The sequence below is a fragment of the Manis pentadactyla genome, chromosome 11, assembly GCF_030020395.1.
Source record: "Manis pentadactyla isolate mManPen7 chromosome 11, mManPen7.hap1, whole genome shotgun sequence".
NCBI classification, from domain to species: Eukaryota; Metazoa; Chordata; class Mammalia; order Pholidota; family Manidae; genus Manis; species Manis pentadactyla.
In genome coordinates, this window is record NC_080029.1 from 90,204,289 (window position 1) to 90,229,747 (window position 25,459).

At 47.4% G+C, this 25,459-nt stretch overlaps 2 protein-coding genes across 3 annotated transcripts; one reads left to right on the plus strand and one right to left on the minus strand.

Annotated features, from left to right (window-relative positions):
* Nucleotides 1-362: 362 nt before the first annotated feature.
* RMDN3 (regulator of microtubule dynamics 3) lies at nt 363-15,331 on the minus strand. Of its 2 annotated transcripts, XM_036923837.2 has the most exons (13): nt 15,191-15,331; nt 14,605-14,798; nt 12,634-12,826; nt 12,086-12,229; nt 7,306-7,591; nt 6,373-6,475; nt 4,031-4,091; nt 2,514-2,589; nt 2,272-2,349; nt 1,928-2,026; nt 1,595-1,648; nt 1,377-1,457; nt 363-1,081 (listed from the first exon to the last, which is right to left on the minus strand). In XM_036923837.2, the coding sequence occupies exons 2-13, from the start codon at nt 14,789-14,791 to the stop codon at nt 1,028-1,030; spliced, it is 1,416 nt and encodes a 471-aa protein (XP_036779732.2). In that variant the 5' UTR covers nt 14,792-14,798; nt 15,191-15,331; the 3' UTR covers nt 363-1,027. The 2 variants fall into 2 exon arrangements, with proteins under 2 accessions (XP_036779732.2, XP_057344672.1); XM_057488689.1 differs by lacking the exon at nt 15,191-15,331 and having other exon boundaries at nt 14,605-15,141.
* A 3,313-nt stretch (nt 15,332-18,644) lies between these two features.
* Nucleotides 18,645-25,309, plus strand: GCHFR (GTP cyclohydrolase I feedback regulator). Its single transcript, XM_036923836.2, has 3 exons — nt 18,645-20,326; nt 23,514-23,608; nt 24,798-25,309. The coding sequence occupies exons 1-3, from the start codon at nt 20,291-20,293 to the stop codon at nt 24,919-24,921; spliced, it is 255 nt and encodes an 84-aa protein (XP_036779731.1). The 5' UTR covers nt 18,645-20,290; the 3' UTR covers nt 24,922-25,309.
* Nucleotides 25,310-25,459: the final 150 nt, after the last annotated feature.

The window sequence follows — 25,459 nt, forward strand, 5'->3', positions numbered from 1 at the left end:
AAAGCATCTCAATCTTTTAGTCATATAATATATTTAAGTGACTTTTTGACCTAGAAACTTGTCTCAATTTTTCTTTATATGGGATTAGGCTTTGTGCTGTTGGCCCTGACAAGAGTGAACATTTGAGGGTCAGGGAATACCTGCTTAGTTGGAATAGGCCTTCTTATGCTAAAAATAAGCATTTTTAGCTTGTATTTCACAGGCAACTAAAATTTCACTAGAAATTAGCATTAGCCAAAGAGTTCATTCTAAAGTATTTGGTGCTGCATATCTATTTGTCTGCAATAGATTGTTAGTAGGAAACAATTATGGAAGTATCAAGAATAAGGAGCTAACAAACATAGAAAGGGGAAAATAATCACTTTCAGTCAAATTTGGTTTATTTCAAGGTTGTGCCAAAATATATTCCAGCCAGCTCCTTAGATCATCATTCCACAGTCTCATAAGTCTTTATGCACTGTTGTCATTCTACAAGTTGTCAGGACTCTGAAAGTCAAGTGGTCCAGCCCCTTGGTCCCAGGAATACAGTTAGAATCCATATGATAGATGAGGGCAACTTCCATGGGCTGCCCTGACCTTTCCTTTTACCCTGGTAGGTAGAAGGTGGTTTTAGTCCTGTATACTTTGGTATATTCATCAGTGAAAGAGATTAGACAGTAAAAAAGTTCTGTGTTTTGTTCCTATGGCTCTTTTAAGTTCATCTACCTCACCAGGGGTAAGGCAGCATCATAACACTACCTGCACTCAACCCTAGGGCAGGTGCTATACTTTACTTTTCTTGATTTTGTAAGAATTTGCTTATGGAAGAGAATAGACACCCAGGCCTCAAGTGCTTCCCCAGTTTCAGATTAAGTAAGGGATTAGAATAAATTAACCAGTGGACAATAGGTATGAAATTGGGGAATAGTGGGTATTCATCACGACCCTCTCTTAACCAGTGTTGCTCAGTTTCCTGATCTCAGCAGGGCCTAAGGGAAAAAACACTTGATTGTTTCCTCCTTAAGTCACGAAGGCCAGTGAAAGGTGATTATTCTCCTAAAATTACTTGCAATTCTTCCAGGTCCTTCTGGAAAGCCGAATCCTAGGGAGACAAAACAAGAATAGGACTCAAAATCTAAGCCAACAATTTACAAACCACTGGTACCCAGGGAGAAGGGCCCTTCGCTTTCTTTCTGAGCTGTTAATAATCCTTTTTCCTACCTTTCCATGACAGCCTGGAGCCTTACGAAACCTGCCTTCTCCCTTAGGTGAGATGTAGACAAGTGTAGACTACTCTCTCTTCTAAGGAACTAAAACTTCAAGGGGAGATGTTCTTTTCTGGAAAGGTCACATTCAGCGAGGGCACCCAGCCTTAGAAAAGCTCTTTGAAGTATTACCTCATTAGTGACATCTGGCAGGTCTAGGGCCAACTTCATCCACTGTCTAGCTTCAGAGTTTTTTCCTAGTTCTCTGTAACACTGAGATGAGACAACAGTGAAAACCTGGGAGAAATAGTACCAGAGACTAGAAGGGAATGAATATGTATGCTTTCAGGAGTTCCCTGAAGTATCAACATCCCTGTTTTCATCATGTCGAAAATAGGCAGGTAGTTTACCTTGGAAATATATACTCGTCCTGCTTTGGAAAATCCTGGCTGTAGTTCTTCAGCCTGGAGAAGAGAGGAAGGCATTTCAATAAGGGGTTCCCAAATTCAAGTCAAACTGAAGTTTATATTAGAGATTTCTAGTCTCTAAATTAGAGACTGATCCCATGGGTCTGGGAATTTTTTATAAGCTCTCTAGGTGGTTCTGCTTTTCCCATAGAACAGGCAAACATAAAACTGCCCCCTACCAAAAACCTTCCCAATAATGTCCTTAGGAAAAACAAGGTTACCCTGGCATCTTTGACAGCTGCCCACCCTTCCCCTCCCCCTCCCTTCCTTCCTTACCTTAAGGAAGCTCTGGAGGGCATCCTCTACAGTGGCACTGAGAGGGCTTTCAAATAAGGCTGCAGCAGTTTTTTTTTCTAGCCAGCTCAGGTGACAGACCTGCCATGAAAAGATCAAAGTATGAATAAAAAGTTTTTAAGAAATTTTTAGGAACACTGAATATATTGTATGGAAAACAGAGTCAAATATGGCTGGGTCCAATCACTGGGTACAAATAACAGAACTGTTAGAGGAAATGGCACTTGAGCCACATCAGGCTGAGGACCCTTCTAAGTTTTCACTGCAAGGAGATCAGTGTCACAGGACACTTAGGGCCCTTAAGTTAAGCCTTGAAATCTGCTCACCTGGTAGCACCACCTGCCAAGGAGAAAGTGAGCTATGGGGTTTTCTGGCTGGAGAGCAATGGCTTTGTCCACATGCTCCTGAGGAGAAAATATAAATATAACCTAACATCAGATACCAGAATTGCTAAAGGAAGAGGGGCAAGTTATAGAGGCTGCAGGAACATCCTTTGCAAGGAGCTAGAATGGAGCACAGAATCCAGACTAGACCAGCACAAAGGAAGGAAGAGAAAGCCTTTCCTCACCTTGAAGCTAAAGCCACTCTGGATGCGCCTCTGGATGCCCTCATGCTCAGCCAGCTGACCACAAAGCACTGCATACCTAAGGGGGAAAGCGGCAGCAAGCTCAGGGACAAGGAATGGGCTTCCCACCATAACCTAATTGTACTGCCCTGGCCCCCTCAACTCAAGCTGAATATTTCATTTCCATCTGTATATAAATTCCTCTTTTCACAGACCTGTGGTCCCAATTCACATTCTTTAGCAAATCCAGTGGGAGGCTCACCATTCTCCAAAGAATATGAGGTACAGAAAAGTTGAATCCTCCCTGGTAAATCTGGTAATAATTAGGCAAGTCTCAGTCCAAATTTCCCCTCATAATGAGTAGTCATAGATATCATAAGAACTTAAAAAGCAGATTTCTGATAATCAGTATTGAAGTCTAAGAGACCTGAATACATTGCTTTTTGTCTCCTGAGCAGACACTAAAAGAAGGTATCATTATTAGCCTTGGAAGGATACAGGTATATCATTGGGAAGCCCTCTTCTCAGACAAGGAGATAACCTAGGAATTTCTGATGTTAACTTGGGAACCAACAGAAACAGGAAGAGATGTGTCATTACACACACACACACACTTTCTAGAAGCACAGTTGACATTAAATGAGTGTCTAAAGGTCCAAGTTGCTTTGTCATATATTCACTGAATATCTTGGGATGTTTCTGTCAGACATTTCAGAGGGGCAGTTCCCCATTTAGTCAAAACAGCTGTTCCCCAACTATAGCTAAGAAAGTATGGGGCCAGATCCCACTCTTGGAAGCACAGGAGCCCCAAGGAAGCCCATGGGAAAGCAGCACCTGTGACACCCAAGAAACAGAGGCAAGGTCTCTAAGAAGAGCCTTTGCAGAGAGAGTTCCAGCAACCAATGGAGAAACAGCCTTTCCCAACTCTGAAGGCAGAGATATGGAAAGGGAGCATTTTCACTAAAATTAGTAGTGCTGGAACCAGGCCCTAGGACACAAGTTGGCCCTGATTTATTCAAATTGGCAGAACTTTGCCTCACAGGAGACTATAAATAGGGCTGATGTTAATAAATTGACTACTGAACTTCTTGAGGGGTGAGCTCATATCCTCTTCCTCATGCAAGTCCAGCAAAGAGCCAAAGTCCAACACCAGCCAAGGACTGCAGGTAGGGCAAAGAAGAGCTTGTACAGGAGAGTGGAGCTGTGAATTGTCCCAGCCTCCTGAGGAGCCAAGAACCCACAAGTTTTGGAGCTAGGATGACTTACAAAGGTACTCATTTCTCCAACTCCCAACAGAAAAAAGTTTGCATTCCTCCCTTGCCTCACCCACCAAGGCACCTCCCCAAGAAAACTTCCCTGGGTTCCTGGCTGATGATAGGGTGGCCAAATGGAAGTAACTGCCCAGAGCACCCTCTCCCGGTTCCTCTGGCATGCTTTTGTGGCCAAGGCAGAGAGAAGACAGGCTCTCTCCCCTCTTCTATCCCATGCTGGCTATTCCCCAGACCCTACTGGGTTATTACCACTGGTGACATTCTGCATTCTCATCCCCCTTCTCCAGGGCGGCCTCTGCTTCTTCTTTTCCTATAGAGCAAAGTTATACAGAGTTGACAAGGGCTCCTATGCACACTTCCCCAGGAGGGGCTGTGGGAAGAATGACTGCTTTGTTACCAATCCCTTTGGAAACAGTTGTGAACTTGAGCAGAATGACAAACTAAATAGCTCCTCAGGGGTGACTTCTACTTCACCTCATTCTCCCATCAGCTGCCCCAGCTACCTTGTTTTTACAGTGCCCACCTGATGTGCTCAAAGCATATCAAATATAAAAAGACCCAGTGGCAATCGGAAACTGTCTCAAACAGACTTTGCCTTGGAGGATTTTTGATTTGGGGTTCTGGACAGGCTTCAGGGTATCCTAAATCCCTCTGAAATTGTATACAATTTTAGGTACGTGTGCATTTTATGGAGGAGAGGGTCCAGAGGCTTGATCAAATTCTCAAAAGGATCTATGACCCAAGAACATTAATCACAGCTCTAGGCTAAAACTCCTCACCAGACCCACATGGACTGAGGCCTGACCACAGATGACTTTTGCTTAGTCTTACTCAAGTTTTCTAGGCACCAAGACTAAGAAATCAAGGCCTTAACTAAACATGTCAAGAAGCCTGGAGCCTTCCAGATGAGAACCATCATGCTTACACACTGAAGAAAACACTGCAAAGTGGGACTTCTCCTTTGATTAAAATGGAGGGGGCTTGGAAGGGAACATGGAGAAAAATTTAACAGAAGTAATGTGTTGAAGTGGTAGGCTGGCTAATCTGAAATGTTCCCTCACGCTTAAGTGACAATAATTATGGTATAATGTATGTACAACAAATACATTTTTAAGACCTTGGATGGGAGCCCTGTATCTCCTTCCAAACAAGGACCAAATTGCTCCACCAGTGAGGGACACTGTCTCTTGGTATTTTAAAGGGATCTGAGAGAAATCCCCTACCTCACCAGGAAAATAGTGAAGAATGGGATAACTATTTCCTACCAAGCTAGGTGGGGTGAACGAATATTGCCTGAGATCCCACAAAATGGCTGCCTCCTGGTCCAACTTGTAGAGGCAGAACAAAATGAAGAACTTTAAACCCAACAAGGATGGTCCTAAAAATCTAGAGTATCATCAGTAGGGCCCTCAAAGACACTACATAGTCATCTGCCCTCCCGCAGGAATACAAAGCTGTCCAGGGGCGCTAAGCTCTAGAGGCCAGACCAGTGCTAGCTGTGCCCATTCTCTAACCACCACCCCACATCCACCTTTGGGATTCATGCTGGCTACTAGTACTAATAAGGGAAAATCAATGATAGAAAGGGAAGGTTCTTACTGATACCAAGAGTCTAAAAATCAGCTCAAAAGCTGATCAGATCCTCACCTGAAATTTAGGAGGGAAAGCAGAAACTTTTAAAAAGCTAGAATCAAACAGTAATTAAGTACCTTTTGTTAAAACTTACAGGGATTCTTTGGTATATATCAATATCAATAAACATTCAACTTAATTGACCTGTTCTTTCTATTATCAACATAACACTATGACCTTGAGGTATTGTCAGATTCTACATTATCAAAGAGTCAATATTTGCTAGGCTGTACTTATAAAAGTGGGAAAGTAAAACAAATCTAGTTCAAGTAACTTTAGATAACTAACTTAACTACAAGACCAGGGAATCCAGATGATGCCTGATTTGAGGGTATAAGGGACCTAGCCAGGATACATCATTTTCCCCACAAACCCAGTTGCTTTTAAAGTCCCAGGATTCTCAGTGACCTTATGACAAACAGGAAGGAACTCTTAGCTGGCATAAGTCAGATTCATTCTCCCCTCCAGGGTATAAACTTGGGCAACAGAGTTGCTAAGTACATCCCAGGGACTCCTGAGCTAGCAGTATTCTCCCAAATGGCTCCTTAGTAGTGTCTCCAAACTCCACTCATATTCTTAGAACACTTGCTTCACAGGCTCTGTAACTAAAACCAGATTCCTAAGCAGCAGCAAAAAACTCTTCAGATTAAGAAAGAAGACTGCCCTCTCTTTGTGGTTGGGACTGAGAACAAAGAATTATGTTAATATGATACAACTACTACTAAAAACATGACCTGTATTACTTAATCACCAAGATGTTCAGAGAAGCAGACTGTGCTCTTGTCTCAAGGAGGAAGCAGGGGTACCAGTCCCTGGAATCCAAAGTTTGTCCCTAGTGAGTAAATGAGCCACAACTGCCCTGACGGTCTGTGTCTTGCTGGTTCCCCTGGCCCCAAGCAGATGGGCTAGCTACACCCTAGAAACACTCACCTTCCCACCAGGAACCTATCAGCACTTACCATTTAGAGCATATGACTTCTTCTTGGTCACCTCCTCAGTGAGCTCACACATGTCGCTATAGGCCCGGGCCAGGCGCCAGAGAAAGTCCTGCCGGCTTCCATACTGCAGACCAAACAGAGGGATGGATGAGGACCCTCCTTCCTCAGCCACCGAGAACTGGGCCCTGGCCTTCTCCCCACAGTCTAGGTTTGAGTTTCCAAGCTTGTGTTAACAAACACTGACATCAGGCCAGTCTTATACACAAGCCTTCTCTCCAACCCCCACCCATGAAATCCCATTTGCAGTTAGTTTAACTGATAATACATGATCTCTAGCCAGTAGGTTGCACAACCTGCAGAGTGAGGGCATTCTGGCCTAATACTATAAGAAGAAAAGGTAACTCAAAAGATGAAACAAGGCACAGCAAAAGAAGTCTTGCTGACAAAAAACATACAAATGTCCAAGAAAAGAAAATTCTAACTGGGGGCATTTATTCTGGGTGAGCATAGATTCTGGCAGTGAGCCCCCAAGGAAAAGGGAACTGCAGTTGAGTGACCTATACATTTGTCACTTGTGATGGAAACTTCAAGTGAGGCAGGCAGCTTGGGCTCAAACTCAAGGGAAATAAAAGGGGAAAAAAGCATTCCAGTTCTTCCCCCATTTCCCTCTACTGTGAGGTAGAGCTAGAGCTCTTGCAGCTCTACAGGAGGCAGAAAACTGCCCCTGAAAGGAAGCTCTGGGGGAGGCAGTACACCTAGGCCCCTGGGGGTGTTACTTGACCTCCTTGGAATAGGACATGCAACCCTGAGGGACAAGCAACCGGCCATCTCGCCTTCATTTCCCTTCCCATGTCACCTTACAGATTCAGTAGCCACAGCAGCCCACTTTCATTCTCTGGGGGTCAGCGTGAGTTGAGGGACAGAGGGAGGGCACACAGGCAGCTGAAGCCTCACCGCCAGCTTGTTGTTGAGCAGCAGCTGGAAGCCCTCTCGCTTGCCCTGCTCACTGCCCTGGTGCAGCTCGTCTGCCTGCTGCAGGAGGGGCAGCACATCCTCCAGGCCAGGGGAGTCTCCAGCCTCCACAGCTCCAGGCACCAGCCCCGAAGCCGCCTCTACCTCCAGGTCCAGAGAATCCTTTCTGCTCAGTTTCACAGTCTCACAGCTCACTTCATCATCCCCATCGTCACTCTCCCGGTCAGAGTCCCGCTCATAGTCAGACTCGGCATTGGCTGTGGTGTAACTGGTAGAGAAGTATAAGTTACTGGGTAAAGGAAGGGATCACTTGGCTTCAGAGCCCTCAGGTCTTTCCCCCCACCAACAAAGAGGGACCCCATGGCACTGTGGTCCAGAGCACCAAGTACACCATTTCCACCACTTAGGGACAGAAATCAGTCCTCAAGAGAAAGCCTCCCATGGGAACTATGGACTGGGAAAATGACCTGGGAGAAGACCAACTGGGGGCACTGTGTCAGTCCAGGGCCAATATGAGAACCCCCTGCTTAGCTACCAAGTCTGCCAGAAAACAAAAAGGCTAGAAAGAAGGAGCCTAGAAAGGTTATGTACCAAAGTGTTGCCAGTAGATCTCAGGATAGAAGAATTAAAGATAATGTTTTCTATCTTTTAATATTATATGATTGTTTGCTTCAGCATAGTTTTTTTTAATGTAACTACATCATTTTTTTAAAAGTATTGATATACAATTTTATGTTGGTTTCAAATATACAACACAGTGGTTCAGCAGTTACCCATATTATTAAACCCTCACCCTCTCTAGTGTAGTTACTATCAATAGTCAGATGTTACAGAATCATTGAGTATATTCTCCAGAGCATACAGTTTTCTTATAAGTAAAAAGGACATAAATATTTATGACAAAAGCCTTAAGGTAGGTGGAGCTGATCTCCTGAGCTAGACGGCTTGCTATGCTAAGGGTTTGTCAGTCATTTTTGCTTTATCAGCCAAAGGCACCTGCCAGAACCAACATGGGTGGGTGCCAGCCTCTGAGGCCATGGGAAGCCAACAAATAAGCACATTTTTCTTTCTCAGTTCAGCATGTACCTCTGTCCCAAGTCAGGAACCAAATCTGAACTACAACAGGAGTAGCCCTTGGAAAACTTGGGAAGGTGCTGTAGGTAGGGAGGGGCTGTCCATTCTGCAGCTGGAAAAAGGAGAGGAGGAAGATGCAAAGTCCTCTGGGAAGGTATCTGGGACTGCTGTAATCCAGGTGTCTCCTAGGGAGCCCTAACCTTGAGGCATCCACTTGATCCAAATTTCTCTTGGGCCTCAGCCTCCACCAGCAGCTGATTAGGGTATTTTTCCTAATTGCCAACTGAATCACAAAAACTTAGCAGGGGATAAGGTAAGACTTCCAGGGGGAAGAACCAGACTCCAGAGGGCTCTCCAGAGTGAGTGAAGTAAAAGCAGGTTTTGTTGCAGCCAGAAAGTTCTGGAGCATACAAGATCTTAGGGATTTAGGGATGAGCCTTCCTCCATCCTGAAATGCAAGATAGGGGTAAGATCCCCATGGCTGGAGCAGAACAGAAGTAGAGATGAGAGAGACCCAAATACAGTCAATACAAGATAGCCCCAAGTCAGGGCCAGAATGCTGTAGGCCAGAATGCCAAAGTAACAAGTGGCAGGCTCCTTCTAGAAGGTAGCAAGTGAGCAACCAGACCTGGTGCCCAATCCATGCTGTTTACAGAGGAACTCCCAAACTCATCTAACAAACAGGCCCCGAGAACATCTACAGGAACTTGTAAGGTATTTAAAGCCTTTCTAATCTCACCTTGCTTTTTAAGAGGTTACCCAGTTATCTTTCCCCTCTAGCAATTAGCTGCACTTCAAGGAGCTCTGCCTTGCTAGTCTGCTACCTGACATGCAGTGGGCAAACACTTGAGTGACCAGAGACATCCAGGGCTTCCAGGACTTGAGAAGAAGTTAATCAGGTGCCAGGGCTGCACAGGCTGCCGTCTATACATTCACTCGATGCTCTCACACCTCTTGGACCGCCAGCCCAGCCCTTGGAGAAATCCACCAGAGACAGAGGGGTGGCCCTTCTGTCTAACATGCCCTGTAGCTTTTGAGATTAGCCAGGGGTTGGCAGGGGCCTTTGAAAAGGCCTTTTGGATCTGTGTGCTCAGGCAGAACACATTTCTCCCAAGTGGGTCAAGGCTCCAGGGCTCCCAGGGAACAGGGAAGCCAAGGCTACCCTACTCTACTCCTTGGGGAAGGCTCACAATTGAGTTATCAAAGACTCAGTTACACACATATCCCCTTCTTCTGGTACTTGTTTCTTTCAACTCATAAGCCCCATTATGCAGGCTGAGCTGAAGCAAAGGCAACCAGGTGAGCCCTGACCGTGAGACTCAGTGGTGTAGAAGACAAGACCAACCTAAATGAGGTGATAAATGCCCGAGGAGTGACAGTGCTGTTGCAAGCAATCCCTCTTAGCGGAGATGCCTGGGAAGGTTTGCCAGAGGGCAAGCTGGGTTTTGACAGGGAGAGAACCAAAGCTGTGTTGAGTGATGCTCGGGGGACAAGCTCACAGATCCATAAGATGATGTGCTTCTGCCATTCAGTCGATCCCCTAGGAGCTCAAAGTTGCTGTTTACTTGGAAAAGAGAATACAGTTTTTGTATGGGAGTAGCCCATCAAATATTCTTATCCTTTGATCCCTCAAAGCACTGCTTCCCCCAGGCCCACATGATTAAAATCATTCCAGAGTTTGTGGTCTCCTCCCAGAAATCCCCCTTGACCTCTATTGCACTGACCATGAGAAAAAGAATCATTTACCATGGCCATGGCCCCAGATAGCAGCAGCTAAACCAGATTCTTACACCATACAGCACCATTGGCTTCCATGTGTCACATAATCAGCCATGGGGCTGAGCCTGCTGGAGCTATAACTAAGAAAGCCATCCTTCCTGTCAATTAGATCATAGGTGGCTAGTAGGCCTGTCCTGCCCCTTAGGACCTCGGGAGCCCCAGTGTACACCCCAAGCTTCCCTGGTTAAAACTCACTGCTCCCAGAAGTTAAGCTGTTAACAGCTTCTTTTAAGAGCCTTGAGTTCTCCATCCTGATCTCGGGCAGAACTGTGGCATCTGTTCTGTCCTCTTTCAAAGTTCAAATGTCAATTCCCCACCCAAGTGACCTGCTTCTTGTTGCAGAGAGATGCTCCTTAAGTCTCAGGACCCACCATCAACTACTCCATCCTTTCTTTTCAGTCCAGATGTCAGATATTTATTTCATTTTTGCCCCCTCCTCTAAAAGCCCTCTGGAAGCATCTCTTAGCCCAAATGTATCTGGTAAATTGAATAGAAAAGGGTCACTTCTGCTAGCCCTTGAGAATACATATAATAGAGATCAGACAACTCAGGTAACAGTAGTCACAAATGGAGGACTGAAGCTCTTTACCAAGACTGCACTTGTTTCAAGAGGCACCTGAGCAATAATCAAATCCAGCACTGATGCCCAATAGCCGTGACGTGGGAAAACAGTAATACTGAGGAGAGGCAGGAGAACATAATTGCCCAAGAAAACAAGGCTGAAATGTCTTGAGTAAGATGTACTGAACAAACCGTACTGCTATGGGCAGTGAGCTGTGGCAGCTCTTAGTCAATGGGAAAAACACCCAAGGGCTGCATGTGACATGTGTCCTATGAAAGCCCTTCTGAGCCCTGAGGACCAAGCCATGCCTCAGACCAGAGACCCCCCCGACCTGCACTTAGTAGTGCAATCCTGGGCAAGACGTCAAACCTTACTAAGCTTCAGGTCTCCTGAGAAACGGAGAAGAGCAGCAACTAATGCATAGGATCCTTGTGAGGATTAAGTGAGGAAGTACCTCTAAAGTACTTAGAAGAGTGTCACAAAGGAATAAACAGTAGTTAATATTATAACGTGTTTATAGCTAAATCATTCTGACCTGACAGAAGGCTTGGCTGCTCTCTGCACCAGTCTTTGCTTTAAGGAAGGTCAGCAGAGGCCATCAAAGGAGAGATCAGCCTCCAGACCTCACACAGGCCACCTGGATGACTGCAGCCAGCAACAAACAAGGGCAGATGTTGCCACTAATGGCATAAGGCACTATAGCAAAGATATTCATTCAGACTTCCATCCTTGGGACCAAAATTTCAAAATGGCACTAGTGTAAAGGAGCCTGACCAAGTTTGGAGGCTGTCCACCAGGCTGCTGCCTGCTGCCCCGTCTCACAGTAGGGCTGTGGTTAGACCTGCTGGGCCACCGACTACTTGGGACAGTTACATGCTACCTGTGATGATGGCAAGTGAGCAGAGCAAGCCTCCCTGGGGGAAGACAGGAACCCCCAGGGCGGGGGAGCATATTTAGTGCCTAGAGAGCTCTGTAAACCCAGCCAAGCCCCTCGGTGAAGGGAATTAGGTCATAAAACAATGCTTTCAAAGTCCTGAAATAACACAAGGAAATGCCCAACTAATGTTACAGGAAAACAAAAATCAAAAATACACTATATAAAAACCAAACCTATTCAGATGAGAATAACAGATGCAAGCAATAACTACTGTTAACATTCCCATTTGTATGGATGACATAAGGTGGATGGTTTTTCTTTCAGCTGTTCTGTATTTTATTTATTTACATAGTTACCATGTCCCAAAAATTATTGACAGCAACTTGGTGTGAATTCTCCATTGATAAACATTACTTTGACAAAATGTAACCTGGCTGAAGTGACAACTGCCTCCAGGAGAGATGACTCACCCTCCTTCACTCTCAGCATCTGTGAACGTGGCTCCTGAGGTGGCCGTGAAGTAGACAGAGCTGGAGCCAGTGGAGTCACTCCTCTCCCGGGCAAACAGGAACCTTCGCCTCCGAGCCACTCTCTGGTTCTCTTCCATGTGGGACCTGAAAAGCAGGCCCCTTTCTAGAGGATGCCACCAGGCCCCATCCAGCTTGTCCTTCCCCTCATCATGAGAGAGCCTCTTATTACCAGTCCTCACTAAAGGCCAAGAACATAGAAAATCCTAGGTCTCTGCTCTTGGTAGAGCAAAAAGGGCAGCTCCCTTGAACCAGCCTGCCCGGGCAGTGCTGGTTAATCTGAACAAAACTTTTCAGCTGCTACAACAGACCACAGTAAGGAACTTGTGCAAGGCACAGTACCAAGTGTATAACTTCCTTGCTAATTAGGTGAGAACCTATAAAACTCGCTTATTCCTTGGAGACAGACAGCAAAGGCTGAAACACAGCTCAGCTGTAGGCAAGGAACTTGGGGTGGGGGACAAGGCAGGAGAGATGGCTATATTACTCACCGGACCTCACCAACAATCTGCCCAGCAAGCCCCTGCAGGCTGCTCCTCAGCTCCTCTACCTCCCGCCGCAGTGCCACCAGACTGGTCAGCACAAAGTCCAGGCGATCCAGCACCTCCTCCTGCCCACCTCGTGGAAGACTGGGCAGCACCACAGCATCCCCAGCCTCACCTGGGATGGACTGCAATGGCTTCACTGAAGGAAGGAGAACAGAAGGTGGTGATGCCCATGGGACATGGTCAGGAAATATCTTGAATCTAGAATTCAAGAACACTTGTGCTTCTCACTAAAGTTCACTTTACAAAGACCTCTGAGGCTAAGATAGCCTATGTTCACAGCTAAATCCTGGTAACATGTCCCAAGTAACTACCCAGAAAAAAAGTCAAGGTCCCAACTAAAGCCCTTTGTTCCGAGACCCTTCCACAGCTGGGCCTTCAGGAGCACCACACATCACAACAGATAATGTAATATCCTTGCTAGAAGGCAGGACAGCTGCCCAGCTAGAGTAACAGCAAAACCTTTCCCTGACTATGGTACCCAAGTACCAGGCAGGCAGAACCCACCACACAGAAAAACTAAAACTGAGCTCACTCAAATTCTGATCTCTCACTCCACAAAGAATACCAAAGAAGACTCTTGAGCTCCTCTCAAGAGCTTAATTTAGTATCTTCAGAGAGGGACACAAAGGGGCATTTACTGAGCAAAAAGTACACTGGAAAAAGCCCATCCAGACCCCATCAGAAAGACCCCATCATTACCAAGCCCAGACCGAGCTCTAGGTAAATCCCAACTATATTCTTGTGAAACCTTCATAAGAGTGTGTATCAATGATATGTTAATAAAACAAAGATTCCAACTGTAAATGCCAGTAAGATGATAGCTACTGAAGGCAACTGGACTGGAAAACGTATAAAGAAAGCAAGGAAGGCACGACACATTATCCAGGCAAGCATAAATCTGTTTAAAGGAAATCTAGTAGCAATCTAGATGAGGTTACAATACACATCCAACAGTGTTAAAGGAATACCCCTGGGAATGTGGCCACTTTCTCCAAACCTCAGCAGATGGAACATTACTGCTAAGAAATTACAAACACACACAAGGAAAAGAAAGGAAAGATAAGCACATGTGCAATACTAGGTTACCACCAGGTTTTAAAATGCTGACAAACAGCTGCAACCTAAGGTGATGACTCTGAAGACTCTTCTAAAACTAACTTCTAAACCACCTGGCATTTGGTCATCAGAGAAAACACTCCCAATTAACATGAGGTGACATCTGAATGCTCCTCCATTACACAAACATTAAGGGGAGTGATTTGAACCAGCCTTAGATACTTTGCTCAAATGAGTTAGCATTAAAGTTTGCAAAATTGAAAGCACCACCCAACTCAGCTGTGGCTGGCTTCCAGTTATCATCAGCTTTACTTGCAGTAAGAGCACTCCCAGCCCCGTGCTGTGTAAAGTCCACAGGACCAGGTGAGCAGGCCCAATCCTGCCACTTGGTCTGTGACAACCTCATAAAGTTACATAATCTTTTTGAGTCTTGATTCTCTCTATAAGGATAAAACTTGGACTTGATAGTCTTCAAGTTAGCTTCAATATTACATAATTTAACATACAAGCCTCAAGACTTAATTCCTACAAAATTAGATTTTTTTCATGCCTTGTTTTGGGCTCTTCCTTTACATACTAAACACCTCACCCAACAGTAATCAAGTATCTTTAACACATGTAGCATACTGTAGGACCAGAACTAAAACTGAAAGCTCAACAGCCTTTTCACAATGTACTTGCTGAAATTACAGGAGAAAGAGTATAGAAGAAGGATGCTTTCCTTTTCAGTAAGCATCTCAAAAAGGTGAAATCTCAGACACTCCGCTCCGTTGTCTTGTACAACGGGCTCTGCTACCGGCAGCCCAGACCCCAGGCCCATCAGTTTGCCGTGATTATGGGCTCGGGACCAGTTCCTACCCTGGAGTCCAGGCTCTGAAGTCTGCGTGTAGTCCAGAGAGTTGGTCGGTTTCTGGCTCTGGCCAGGGCGCTGGGTCCGTTTCCACCTCTGGCTGTAAAGGGCACACAGGAATCCAAGGCCCGCGGCGGTGCCCAGCAACAGTCCCAGCCCAACGCGAGCGCCGCCCAAAGGCCCCAGGCTAGACATGTTGCACCTGCAGCCCGCGAGACCCCCCGGGAGCAAGCGGGCGGGACGGGGCGAGGTGAGAGAGTCGTGAGCCCGAGCCACTCAACCGAAGGCTTAACTCCTGAAATACCTCCTTGCCCAGACCCTAAGATCCCGACTGCCCTTGTCCCAATCCAGACCCTAGAATTTCCGCCAACCTTCTGGGCCGGAATCCTCGCCTCACCCAACCAGGTAGCAGCCTCTACTCCAGCACGCCCCCTAGCTCTGACCCAGAGTTAGGTTTCTGGGCCTCCAACCCCCTCTTCTCAGCCTCCCGACTCTGCAGACAACAAACCCGCCTCCCTGGCTTCAAAATCCTGGCCTTCCCCGCCCCCTCTGAAGGCGCCCTGGCCTGGCAGGAGATTAACCCAGATCCCTTACCTGGCAGCTCACCAAAGGAACAGCCTCCTGGGTGGCCGCCACACACTGTCAATGACTACGTCATTAAACAGCGCCACCAGCCCCGCGCGCCGTTGGGAAGACTCGGGGAGATGACCACACCAGGCTCCACGTCCAAGCCGTGGTTTGTTTCCAGGGGGCGGGGCCAGCAGGGCGCGGGAAAGGGCAATGGAGAACCGGGGAGAAGGAAGAGGGGAAAGGGGGAGAGCTGGGAGACCTCTTAGGCCCAATGCCCGAGCAGTAACCCTAAGGGCTGGACAGCTGAGGGACCATTTCCTTCGTCACACCAAATTACTGCTGTTCCCGGAGTGCCTTTCTACCTTCGCATCTACTGTTGCATCTGCCTAGAATGACCCATTCTTTCTTTACCTGGAAAAAGCCACCTCTGCCCCCATCTTCCCTTAACATTCTTTCATAACTCAGACTTCTATTTCTGTTGAATATGTTTATACATTTTTACTCAAACCATTTACTAAGCACTAGACAATAGCGCCTCTGGCAGTTCAAATTTAGAACAACTTGTTGGTTATCCACAAGACGTCCCAAGGGCCAGCTTTTGCCAGTTGATAAAAACACATTAGATACACACCTTGGTACTAAAAAAAAATATTAAACCTTACATTGTCGTTATTGCATTAACCAGGGACAGGGTTATAAACTGTTTTTCCGCTTCCAGAATGTAAATGAAATTCATTCTTCTGATGATAACATTTTTAAATTTTAGGGTGAGACTGAAAGATTTGAGTTAATCTCTGGTTGCTTAAATTGGTTCAGATGCCTTTTCACGTTTTGGGTTTTTTTTAAATCTGTATTCATCAGTTTTCCTGTGCCCACTCATGGCCCATAGATTCTTTTATAATTCCATTTTACTCTTGTGATTTTTATGCTTCTTGTAATTTTAGAAACCAAAAATACAGAATTTTATGGACTGTGATTCCAGTTTTATCAGCAATTCTTTAGAGTTAAAATCAAGTTTAGTGACAACTAAAATATCTAGCCTTAGTCCTCCCTAAATACTCAGCTAGATAATTACATTTATTTACCTTTAATTATGAGATATTTTATACATAAGAGTACATTTACTGGATATGTACACTGTAAAGAATAATTTAAAGCAATGAGGTACCCATCCCAAAGTTTAAGGAATAGAACTTAACCCATGCCTCCTACTCATAAGGATTCAGTTCAATTAGTACCTCTCAATTAGTACCCCACTAGACTGCTCACTCTTCCAGGATGGGTTCAGGGCTGATTCATCTCCACAGACAGCTCTGGTGCAGACGCCAACCTGAATGGAGGGAGAAAGGAAAGAAGGAATGACGAATATCCGGGCCCTGCCACTTTGACGATGATTTCATGATGGAAATCAAAATTGTGGAAGAACAATTTCTCCTCTTGTTTTATAGGGGAGGAAGATCTGCCAGATAAACTGATTGTGGCAAGAGGCGAGGCCAGATGGGCAGACCAAGCAGGGGAATTCATTTCCCCTCTGGATATTAAAGATGTGTATCTGTATCTGGTGGGTGTTTGACTGCAGGGCAATCAGCAGTGGGGTGGGTGATTCTGGATGGAGCTTTCTATCTTGTGCTGCATCTGCAGACCAGTTTTGCAAATGTAATAAAGCCTGACAGCCTGAGGTATGTAATGCCCTCCCATCTCCTCCCTGCCCCTTTGCAGCCCAGCCTGAGACAGAAGAGCAGAGCAGATCACAAATTCCTGTTCTGCTATCTGCCCAGAGCATGACAGTTCATTTACCTGGCTCTTCCAAGAGAAGCGATATAGTTGAGTACCTTGGAATGGTGACCTTACCCCTTGAGCCTAACCTCTAAGGTACTTGACACTGAACCTACTTAATGTCTACAAAAGAATATTTATAATACTGTGTAAATATTGAGTACATTCTACAACCCTCTGTACCCATGTCCTAGAAAGAGAATGTCACTTATGCCTTTGAAGACCCCTGAATGTCTGTCCCTATCCCATCCCTTCTCTTCTCTCAGAGGTAGCCACTACCCTAAATATTACATTGATCAATTACTTACTTTTTATTTTATTAAGATATCATTGATATACAATCTTATGCTCAGGTTTCACATGAGCAACATTGTATTCCCTTTTGTTTATAGTTTGACCACCAATGTGTTTATCCCCAAACAACATATTGTTTAGTTTTGCAAGTTTGTGAGCTTTATGTAATTAGAATTATTCTGTTTTTCCAAGATTTGCTTTTTTTCACTCAGCATTTTCATTGTTATAGTTTCCATTGTATGGATCAGCCAAAAACTTACTCACTTTTGATAAACATAGGACTCTTTCCAGTTTCTTGCTAACTACAGACAATGCTGTTACAAATTCTGTTGTACATGAATCCTGATGCATGTTGGTAAGTTTTCCTGACATTTATCCAGGAGAGGTTTGGCTGGGTCATAGGGAAGGCACATCTTCAGCTTTACTAGGCAGTACCAAATTGTTTTCCAAGGTGACTGGATCAGCCATAACAATTTGCAATCCCAACAGTAATGTTATAGTTATACATCTTCACCAATACTTGATGTAAACAGATTATTATAATTATTATTATTTTGCAAATCATTAAAGCAGTATCTCATTGTGGTTTAAAATGTAGTTTGATTTGCACTTCTGGGATTTCTAATGGTATTCAACATCATATTATGTTTATTGGCCATTTCCATTACCTCTTATTTTTGCTGTTGGCTCTTTGTTACTTTATGACCAAAGAAAAAAAGCTTACATTTGAATACTTGCAGGGAAAATATGGGGCTTTTAATTCATTAAACAAATGAATTTTTTCTAATCTTGAAAAAGAAGGGGCAGGAGTTTGCAATAATCAGAAAACAGATCTGCCTTGTCTGAAGAGAAGGGCTAGCATGTAATCTCACATTAGCTCTAGCTATCATGCAAGGGACTTTATATTTAGTGAGAATTGTTCCTGTTGCCAGGCAATCCAATCTGGGGAGACCTCCCTGTACACTAGGTGAGACCTCAACCTCAGAAAGAGATCTTGACTGATGGTAAAAGAATTCACAAGTAGGTCTAGCAGTACAAGCAAAGAGTAGTTTAATAAAGCAAAAGTACACACTCAAGGAGGGAGTGTGCGCATGCTCCAAAGATGAGCAGCCCCACTCTCTCTTTTGAAAAGTGCCCATTTGAGTCATTTTCCCTTGTTTTGATTTATCTTATCTTTTTCCTCATTGATTTTTAGTTCTTTGTGTGTCCTGGACATTAATCCTTTGTCAGTTTAACAAATCCTTTGTTAAGTACAAATATGTCTTTCTTATCTCTGGAGTTAAACTGGCAGTCCTGGAGGTAGAAAATAGGTATAGAGAGCCCAGAATAAATTAGGATTGCAACTTCCTGTTTCCCTGTCAGTGGTGGCGGCACAGAGCATGTGAAGCAAGTGCGCTTCAGTGACGTGAAGATTTTTCCCAGGGCCTGGGAGGGAAGGTTACAGGCAGTTTTTGTTTACTTTTTTTTTAGAGAACCAGTTGTTACCAAATCCAAGCTCATGCCGCTCTCCACACTCATGTCAGTAAATTGGGAGACCAAGTTATTGGGGCAAGGAAAGTGACTTTATTCAGAAGGCCAGCAGACCAAGAAGATGGTGGACTCATGTCCGAAAGCACCATCTTAACCCAGGGTTGATTGCAAGCTTCTTTTATGTTAGGGGGAGCAGAGGGGGTCAGGGGCAGGTTTAGAAGTGACTGATGGCTGCAAACATCTGGCACCCGTGAGGGTCCCAGGAGAGCTGAGCAGCTTCCTGTCCTCGGTTAGTTGCCTCTCACCCACCCGGGTCTGGTCATGGTGTTCCTAAGACTCTTTGATAAGACAATCATTATTTTCACACCTACTTCCTTATCTCCTGGAGGAGGCAAGCTTCGGGCAAGGAGTTACTTGCAGAAATCTCAAATTGCCTGCAAAATTAATGTTGATTAAGAAGCCTGTGTGCAGGGCCCCAGAGCTGAGCAAAAGCCTTTTTCCTTTGTTTCCCTTCTGGCCCAAAGTAGCAAAGGAGACAAATACAGCGTGGAGGAAGAGAGGCCACTTTTTCACTCGGTTACACAATCACAGCAAGGCAGATAGAGTGCTGAGTTGTCAGATTGTGATGCATCGGATGAAGGCAGGGCGCATCAAGGTGAACTCGCTGCCCTCTCATTGGTGATTGGTGCGGGATGTTTGGCCCCAGGTGTGGCCTTGGTCTCTCCTGCGCACGCACAGTGTCCCTCCAGCTTCGCGGAGCGCTCTCCCAGCTGAGCACTCGATTCTGTTGGTTTAAGTCTCTCCAGGCCTGGCGCCGCGTCAAGCGCCCGGTTCCTTTACAGTTTTACCAAAACGGCCACAGAAATGCAAGGTCCTACAGCTGCACTAGGAATTAACAGTCGGGGAGGCAGGAATGCGCGGTGCACCACGGTGGGATTTTGGCTGAAACCACAAGCCTTCTACCCCTGTCCCCTGCGCGCTTAAGGCGTCTCTGGATGACGTGCCTTGAGGATGGGAAGTGGGAATCCGCTGAAAGCTTTAGAGAAGTCCCTGGGTGGGGTGGGCTAGAGCTTGGAACGGGTTGCCGTTTACTCCCCGCTCTGCTTCACAGGGATGGGGGCGGGGACCAGCAGGACTTTGGAACCGCTACTGGAGGTGTTGCAGAAAGTGCGCAAGGTCCTCCTGCACGCACGGCGCCACGGCGCCACGGCCCCAACCGCCGTAGGCAGCCCAGGCCGCAGCAGCCCCGACCCGGCCTCCAGGCTGCAGGTGCGGAGCCGCCCCGCCAACACTCACCGCTCCTTGCCGCTGGACGCGCTTGGAAGCCGGGGGTCGCACGCGGGTCCCTGCGCGTCCCGGGAGGGCAGGGGGCGGGCCCCGAATCGCCGACTGTCTGGGCGCGTCACGGGCGCCCGCTCCTCATTGGCCGGCCGCGGCGGTCATGGGCCCGGACACCGGGATTGGCGCCGCCCGCGGGCGGAGCCGGAGTAACGGGACTCCCGGCTGCGGGTCACAGCCCAGGTGCCCGGGGGGCTGGCGTCGGCGCCGAGCCCAGAGAGGGAGCCTGGCCGGGACGCGCGCACCATGCCCTACCTGCTCATCAGCACCCAAATCCGCATGGTGAGTACCCGCCGCCGGCAGGCGGGAGCTGGGGCCGCGCCGAGGGGTGCGCAACCGCACTCAGCGCCTCCTCCCCGGGCAGAGCCCGGCGGTGGCTGGACAAGGTAGGCGCCAGGGAAACGCCCCCTCGGCCCTCGGGGAGGGAGAGTGGGTTCGGACTCAGCTCGGATCCCGGGACTCGGGGAGCTCTGGCCCGCCGGGCTCCTCCAGGGCCGCAGAGATCGCGCGAGCTCCGGGCGCTTGTCGCTCCTGTCCTACCTGTCCGCGGGAGGACCAGCCTCCAAGAGGGACTCAGGAAGCCCTGGCCTCACATGTGCAGCACCCACTGCCCTGCACAGAGGCGCCCCGTAGGGGAAAACGTGGAAAATCCCGAGGGAAAGGGGTTTGTAAGAGAAAAGAAGGTGCTAAGACCTATGCCAAGTGCCTGGCCCATCCACAGCCACTAGCTGCACCCGTGGCCACTTGCAGGAAGAGCTCTGCCTGAGAACTTAGGAAGAGAAGAGAAGGAAGAAGTTGCTGTGCAAGGGGGCCCAGGCCGCGGTGTTAGGGTGGGACGCCGTTCCGCAGTCAGAAGCCATCCTTCTTCCTCTGGGCAGTTTCGTCGTCTCAGGGGGTGCTGGTCTCCCTTTCAGCTTCTGAGTGACATGACTGGGTCCCCAGCTGAGCAGCCGAGCACTCCTCTCCCCCTTCCCACTCCCAGCTGCCTTGGGATGGAGAGGGCGCAGGCTCACTTCATGGCAGGAGCGGCTGTGCAGTTAGTGTGCACTCCTGGGCCCCTTCCCAGACTCCCCAAACACTTAAGCGTGGGCCTTGGGAACTCAGTGCTCTTCAAGTGGTTCTTTCTCTTTTAAAATAGCAGCTCTATTGATACATAACACATAACCACAGAATTCACCAATTCAAAGTGTAGGAATCAATGGATTTTTTTTTTGGTATACTCAAGAGTTGTGCCACCATCACCAAAAACAATTTTAGAACATTTCCATCACCTTAAAAAAGAAACCCCGAACCATACCCTGTATCTTAGCAGTCACTCCCCATTTCCCCCCAAGTCCCTCAGCCCTAGGTGACCACCAATTTATTTTCTCTCATAATACAGGCATATCTTGTTCTGTTGCACTTCGCAGGTATTGCTTTTTTTTTTTTTTTTAACAAATTGAAGGTTTTTGTCAACCTTGCATCAAGCAAGTTTATTGGTGCCATTTTTCCAATAGCATTTGCTCACTTGTCTCTGTGTCACATTTGGGTAATTCCTACAATCTTTCAAAGTTTTTCATTATTATTTGTTATTTGTTAGGGTGATCTGTGCTCTTTGATGTTGTAATTGCTTTGGGGTGCCATGCACCATGCTTTAAAAAAAGTCGTGTGTGTCCTGACTGCTCCACTGACCAGACATTTTCCTGTCTCTCTCCCTCTCCTTGGGCCTCCCTGTTCCTTGAGACACAACAATATTGAAATTGATAACCCTACGGTGGCCTCTTAAGTGTTCTAGTGAAAGGAAGAACACTTGTCTCTCACTTTAAATTAAAAGCTAGAAGTGATTACACTTAGTGAGGAGAGCATGTCGAAAGCTGAGATAGGCCAAAAGCTAGGCCCTTTGTGACAGTCAACTTATAAATGTAAAGAAAAAGTTATTGAAGGAAATTGAACATGCTATTCCAGTGAAAACATGAATAAGAAAGAAATAGCCTTATTGTTGATAAGAAAGTTGGAGTGGTCTGTATAGAAGATCAAGCCAGCCACAACATTCCCTTAAGCCAAAGCCTAATCCAGAGCAAGTTGAAGCCGGTGCTCATTGACCATTCTGAAAATCTGAGGGCATTTAAGAATATACTAAATCTACTCTGCCTGTGCTCTGTAAATGGAACAAAGCCTGGATAACAGCACACCTGTTTACATTATGGTTTACTGAGTATTTTAGGGCCATTGTTGAGAACTACTGCTCAGAAAAAAAGATTTCTTTCAAAATATTGCTTTTTGACAACGTACCTGGTCACCCTGGAGCTCTGATGGACACATACACTGAGGTTAATGTTTTCATGCCTGCTAAATACGACGTTCATTCTGTAGCCCTTGGATCAAGAAGTAATTTTGATTTCCAAGTCTTTTGTATAAAAAATACATTTCATAAGGCTCTAGCTGCCACAGATGGATCTGGGCAAAGTCAGTTGAAGACCTTCTGGAAAGGGGTCACCATCCTAGATGACATTAAGAACATTCATGAATTCATGGGAAGAGGTCAGAATATCAACATGAACAGGAGTTTGGAACTTGATTCCAGCCCTCATGGATGACTCTGAGGGGTTCAAGACTTCAGTGGAGGAAGTCACTGCAGATGTGGTGGAAACAGCAAGAGAACTAGAATTACAAGTGGAGCCTGAAGATGTGCCTGAATTGCTGCCCTCTCCTGATACAACTTGAATGGAGAATGAGTCATCTGAAAGCTCAGGTGATGGATAGCATCATTTTTTTAGGGATAAAGTATTTTTGATTAAGGTATCAATGTACATTAGATATAATGCTATTGCACACCTAATCAACTACAGTGCCATATAAACCTAACTTCTATATGCACTGGGAAGTCAAAAACTTCCTTTGACTCGCCTTATTGCATTACTTGCTTTACTTTCACGGCCTGGAACAGAAGTGTCAGTATCTCCGAGGTATGCCTGTGTGTGGTCTCTTGTGTCTGGCTTCTTTAACTTATATAATGTTTTCACAGTTATCCATACTGTAGTGGGCATCAGTACTCATTTCTTTTCATTGCCAAGTAAGATTTCATTGTATGGCTATGGCACATTTTATTTACCTATCCATCAGTTGACACACATTTAGGTTATTTCCACTTCTTGGTTATTAAGGATAAGAATGTTATGAACATTTGTGTACATATCTTGTGTAGGTGTATGCATTTATTTATCTGCTTTCTAGGTGATTCTGATACCAGCATGGGTGGTCGTGCCTGGCCTATAGGTGCCAGTAGTCGTGCAATGCCCAGCTCATCCCGGAGGGGTATGGGAGGCCCGCGCTGCTCGCCTTGATCATGGACAGGCTCCTTGGGCTCAGTCCCCAGGGTTCCTTACTGTCCCCTCCAGCCTCTATTGAAGCTGGCTCAGGGCTAGCAGGCAGGGGGAGCACAGGTGAGCCCTTCCATCTCTCCCAGCAGCCACTCTGGCTTACCCTGCAGGAGGTGGGTCCCACCATGGTGGGTGATGAGCACTCGGATCCAGAGCTGATGCGGCATCTGGGGGCCTCAAAAAGAAGCGTCTTGGGAAACAACTTGTAAGTAGTGGCTTTCCTAAGAACCCTCTCCCTGCCGGCACCTAGATCTTTGTTCCCTTTACAACCACCCAGCTCAGGGATAGTGGCAGTGCCCAGTCACAGAGCCCCTCTGCCTGCACACGGCTCTGACCTCAGCAGGGTCAGTCCCTTCACCATAGCCCCAGGCTTGCCCTGGCCTCTCTTCACAAAGGAGCCCCAGGACAGAGCCGCATTCCCTGGATGTGGGACTCTGTGTGGACAGTTCCTTGCCCTGCTGTCTCATCTCCAAGCTGGACCCCATCAAGGCAAGGAGGGAGAGAAAGAAAGGTTTCCGTCTTGGGAGAGCTGGCTGAGTAACAGCTAAGCCCTAGAAACAGGGAGCAGGCAGCCTGGGTCCTACTTCCAGCTCAGCTGCTGCCTGGGGACGGGCCACTTGGCTTGGCATCCTTCACACCAGCTCCATGGCTGCACAGTGAGCACTGTTTCCTTTTCTGCCCTCTCCCCCTTCCTTCCCTTCCTACCCTACAGTCAGGGCAAACCCTGGCTACACAGGCTTGGCACTCCTGGGGAGGCCTGCCAGAGTGAGCCCCAAAGCGGGAGAGGCAGTGAGCTGGCTCCAGCCCCACGGGTCAGGGCTGGAGGGCTGAAGCCAACCCCAACCCTATGCCATGCAGCACTTGTCTCAAGATGCCCAGCTTGCAGCTTGAGCCCTTTATCTACTTGATGGCACTTTAGGATCCATTAACCGGAAAGCAAGGGAACCAAGCATCCTTGTGCGAGGAGCCGCACCCACAGCTGGGAGCTCTCAGGGGCCAGCCTGTTGCTCCAGGGCTGCGGGACAACCAGGGCAGTAAGAGGGAGCGGAGGCCCCAAGGGGGCCCCTGGGCAGGGCAGGCGCTCCTCCTGAAGAACACAGCGCCACAGCGCACCGGGCTGTCAGATTACCACGGCTCTGAAAGCTACTGAACCCCTTCATGTTTTCTCATTTCTCAAGTCATGGTTCCTTAGGGTGTTGGGAGGAATAAATGAGATGCTGTATGCAAAGTGCTTAGCAGGGAGGGGGCAGAGAACATAGACCCAGAAGGCACCCAACAAATGTTAGTCACTACTATGGGTATTCCTGACCAGGCCTGGTCTTCAGCAGATGCTGGCTTTGTGTGGAGAGCTGCCCCATGTCCCCTCACGCCGCCCCCGCCCCTTCTCTTTGCAGTTGTGAGTACTACGTCAACGACCCTCCCCGCATTGTCCTGGACAAGCTGGAACGCAGGGGATTCCGTGTGCTGAGCATGACAGGAGTGGGCCAGACACTGGTGTGGTGCCTGCACAAGGAATGACTCTCACGCCAAGGAGTGGACGGGACACCCCTTCTTTCAGTGGTCGCCATGGGCCCTGGCCCCAAGCCCCTGCCTGCCCCCCTCGCTGCTCTGTCCCTCTTCCCAAATCATTGTTCTCCTTGGCCTAGCACCACTCGGCAGGGAATGGCCTTCTCTGAAACCTGCCTCAGCCAGTGGGTGGGGGGTGGTCAGGGCCTGCAGCCCTGGTGCTCCCAGCCCCCCTCCGCTTCAGGCCTGGAGGCCATTCCCTGTGGGCAGGCTAAGGTGGTGGCAAGAGCCAGCCTGGCCTTGGCGAGAATTGGCACCCCTGAGGAGCCTGGCCCCAGGACTGGGCACATGGGCGGGTCCTGTGTGGTGAGTCCAAGCCAATAAAGCGCTGTGATGAGTGGTTGCTCCTCTGCTCTGCTGAGTACTGCCTCCCGCTGGGGGGAGCCTCCCTGGGGGTCTGCCCACTCCCAGGGAGGGAGAGCCAGGCCTGGGTGGAGCCCTCTGGGGCAGAGTCCAGCAACGAGGGCCATGCTTGGGCAGGCCAACACCC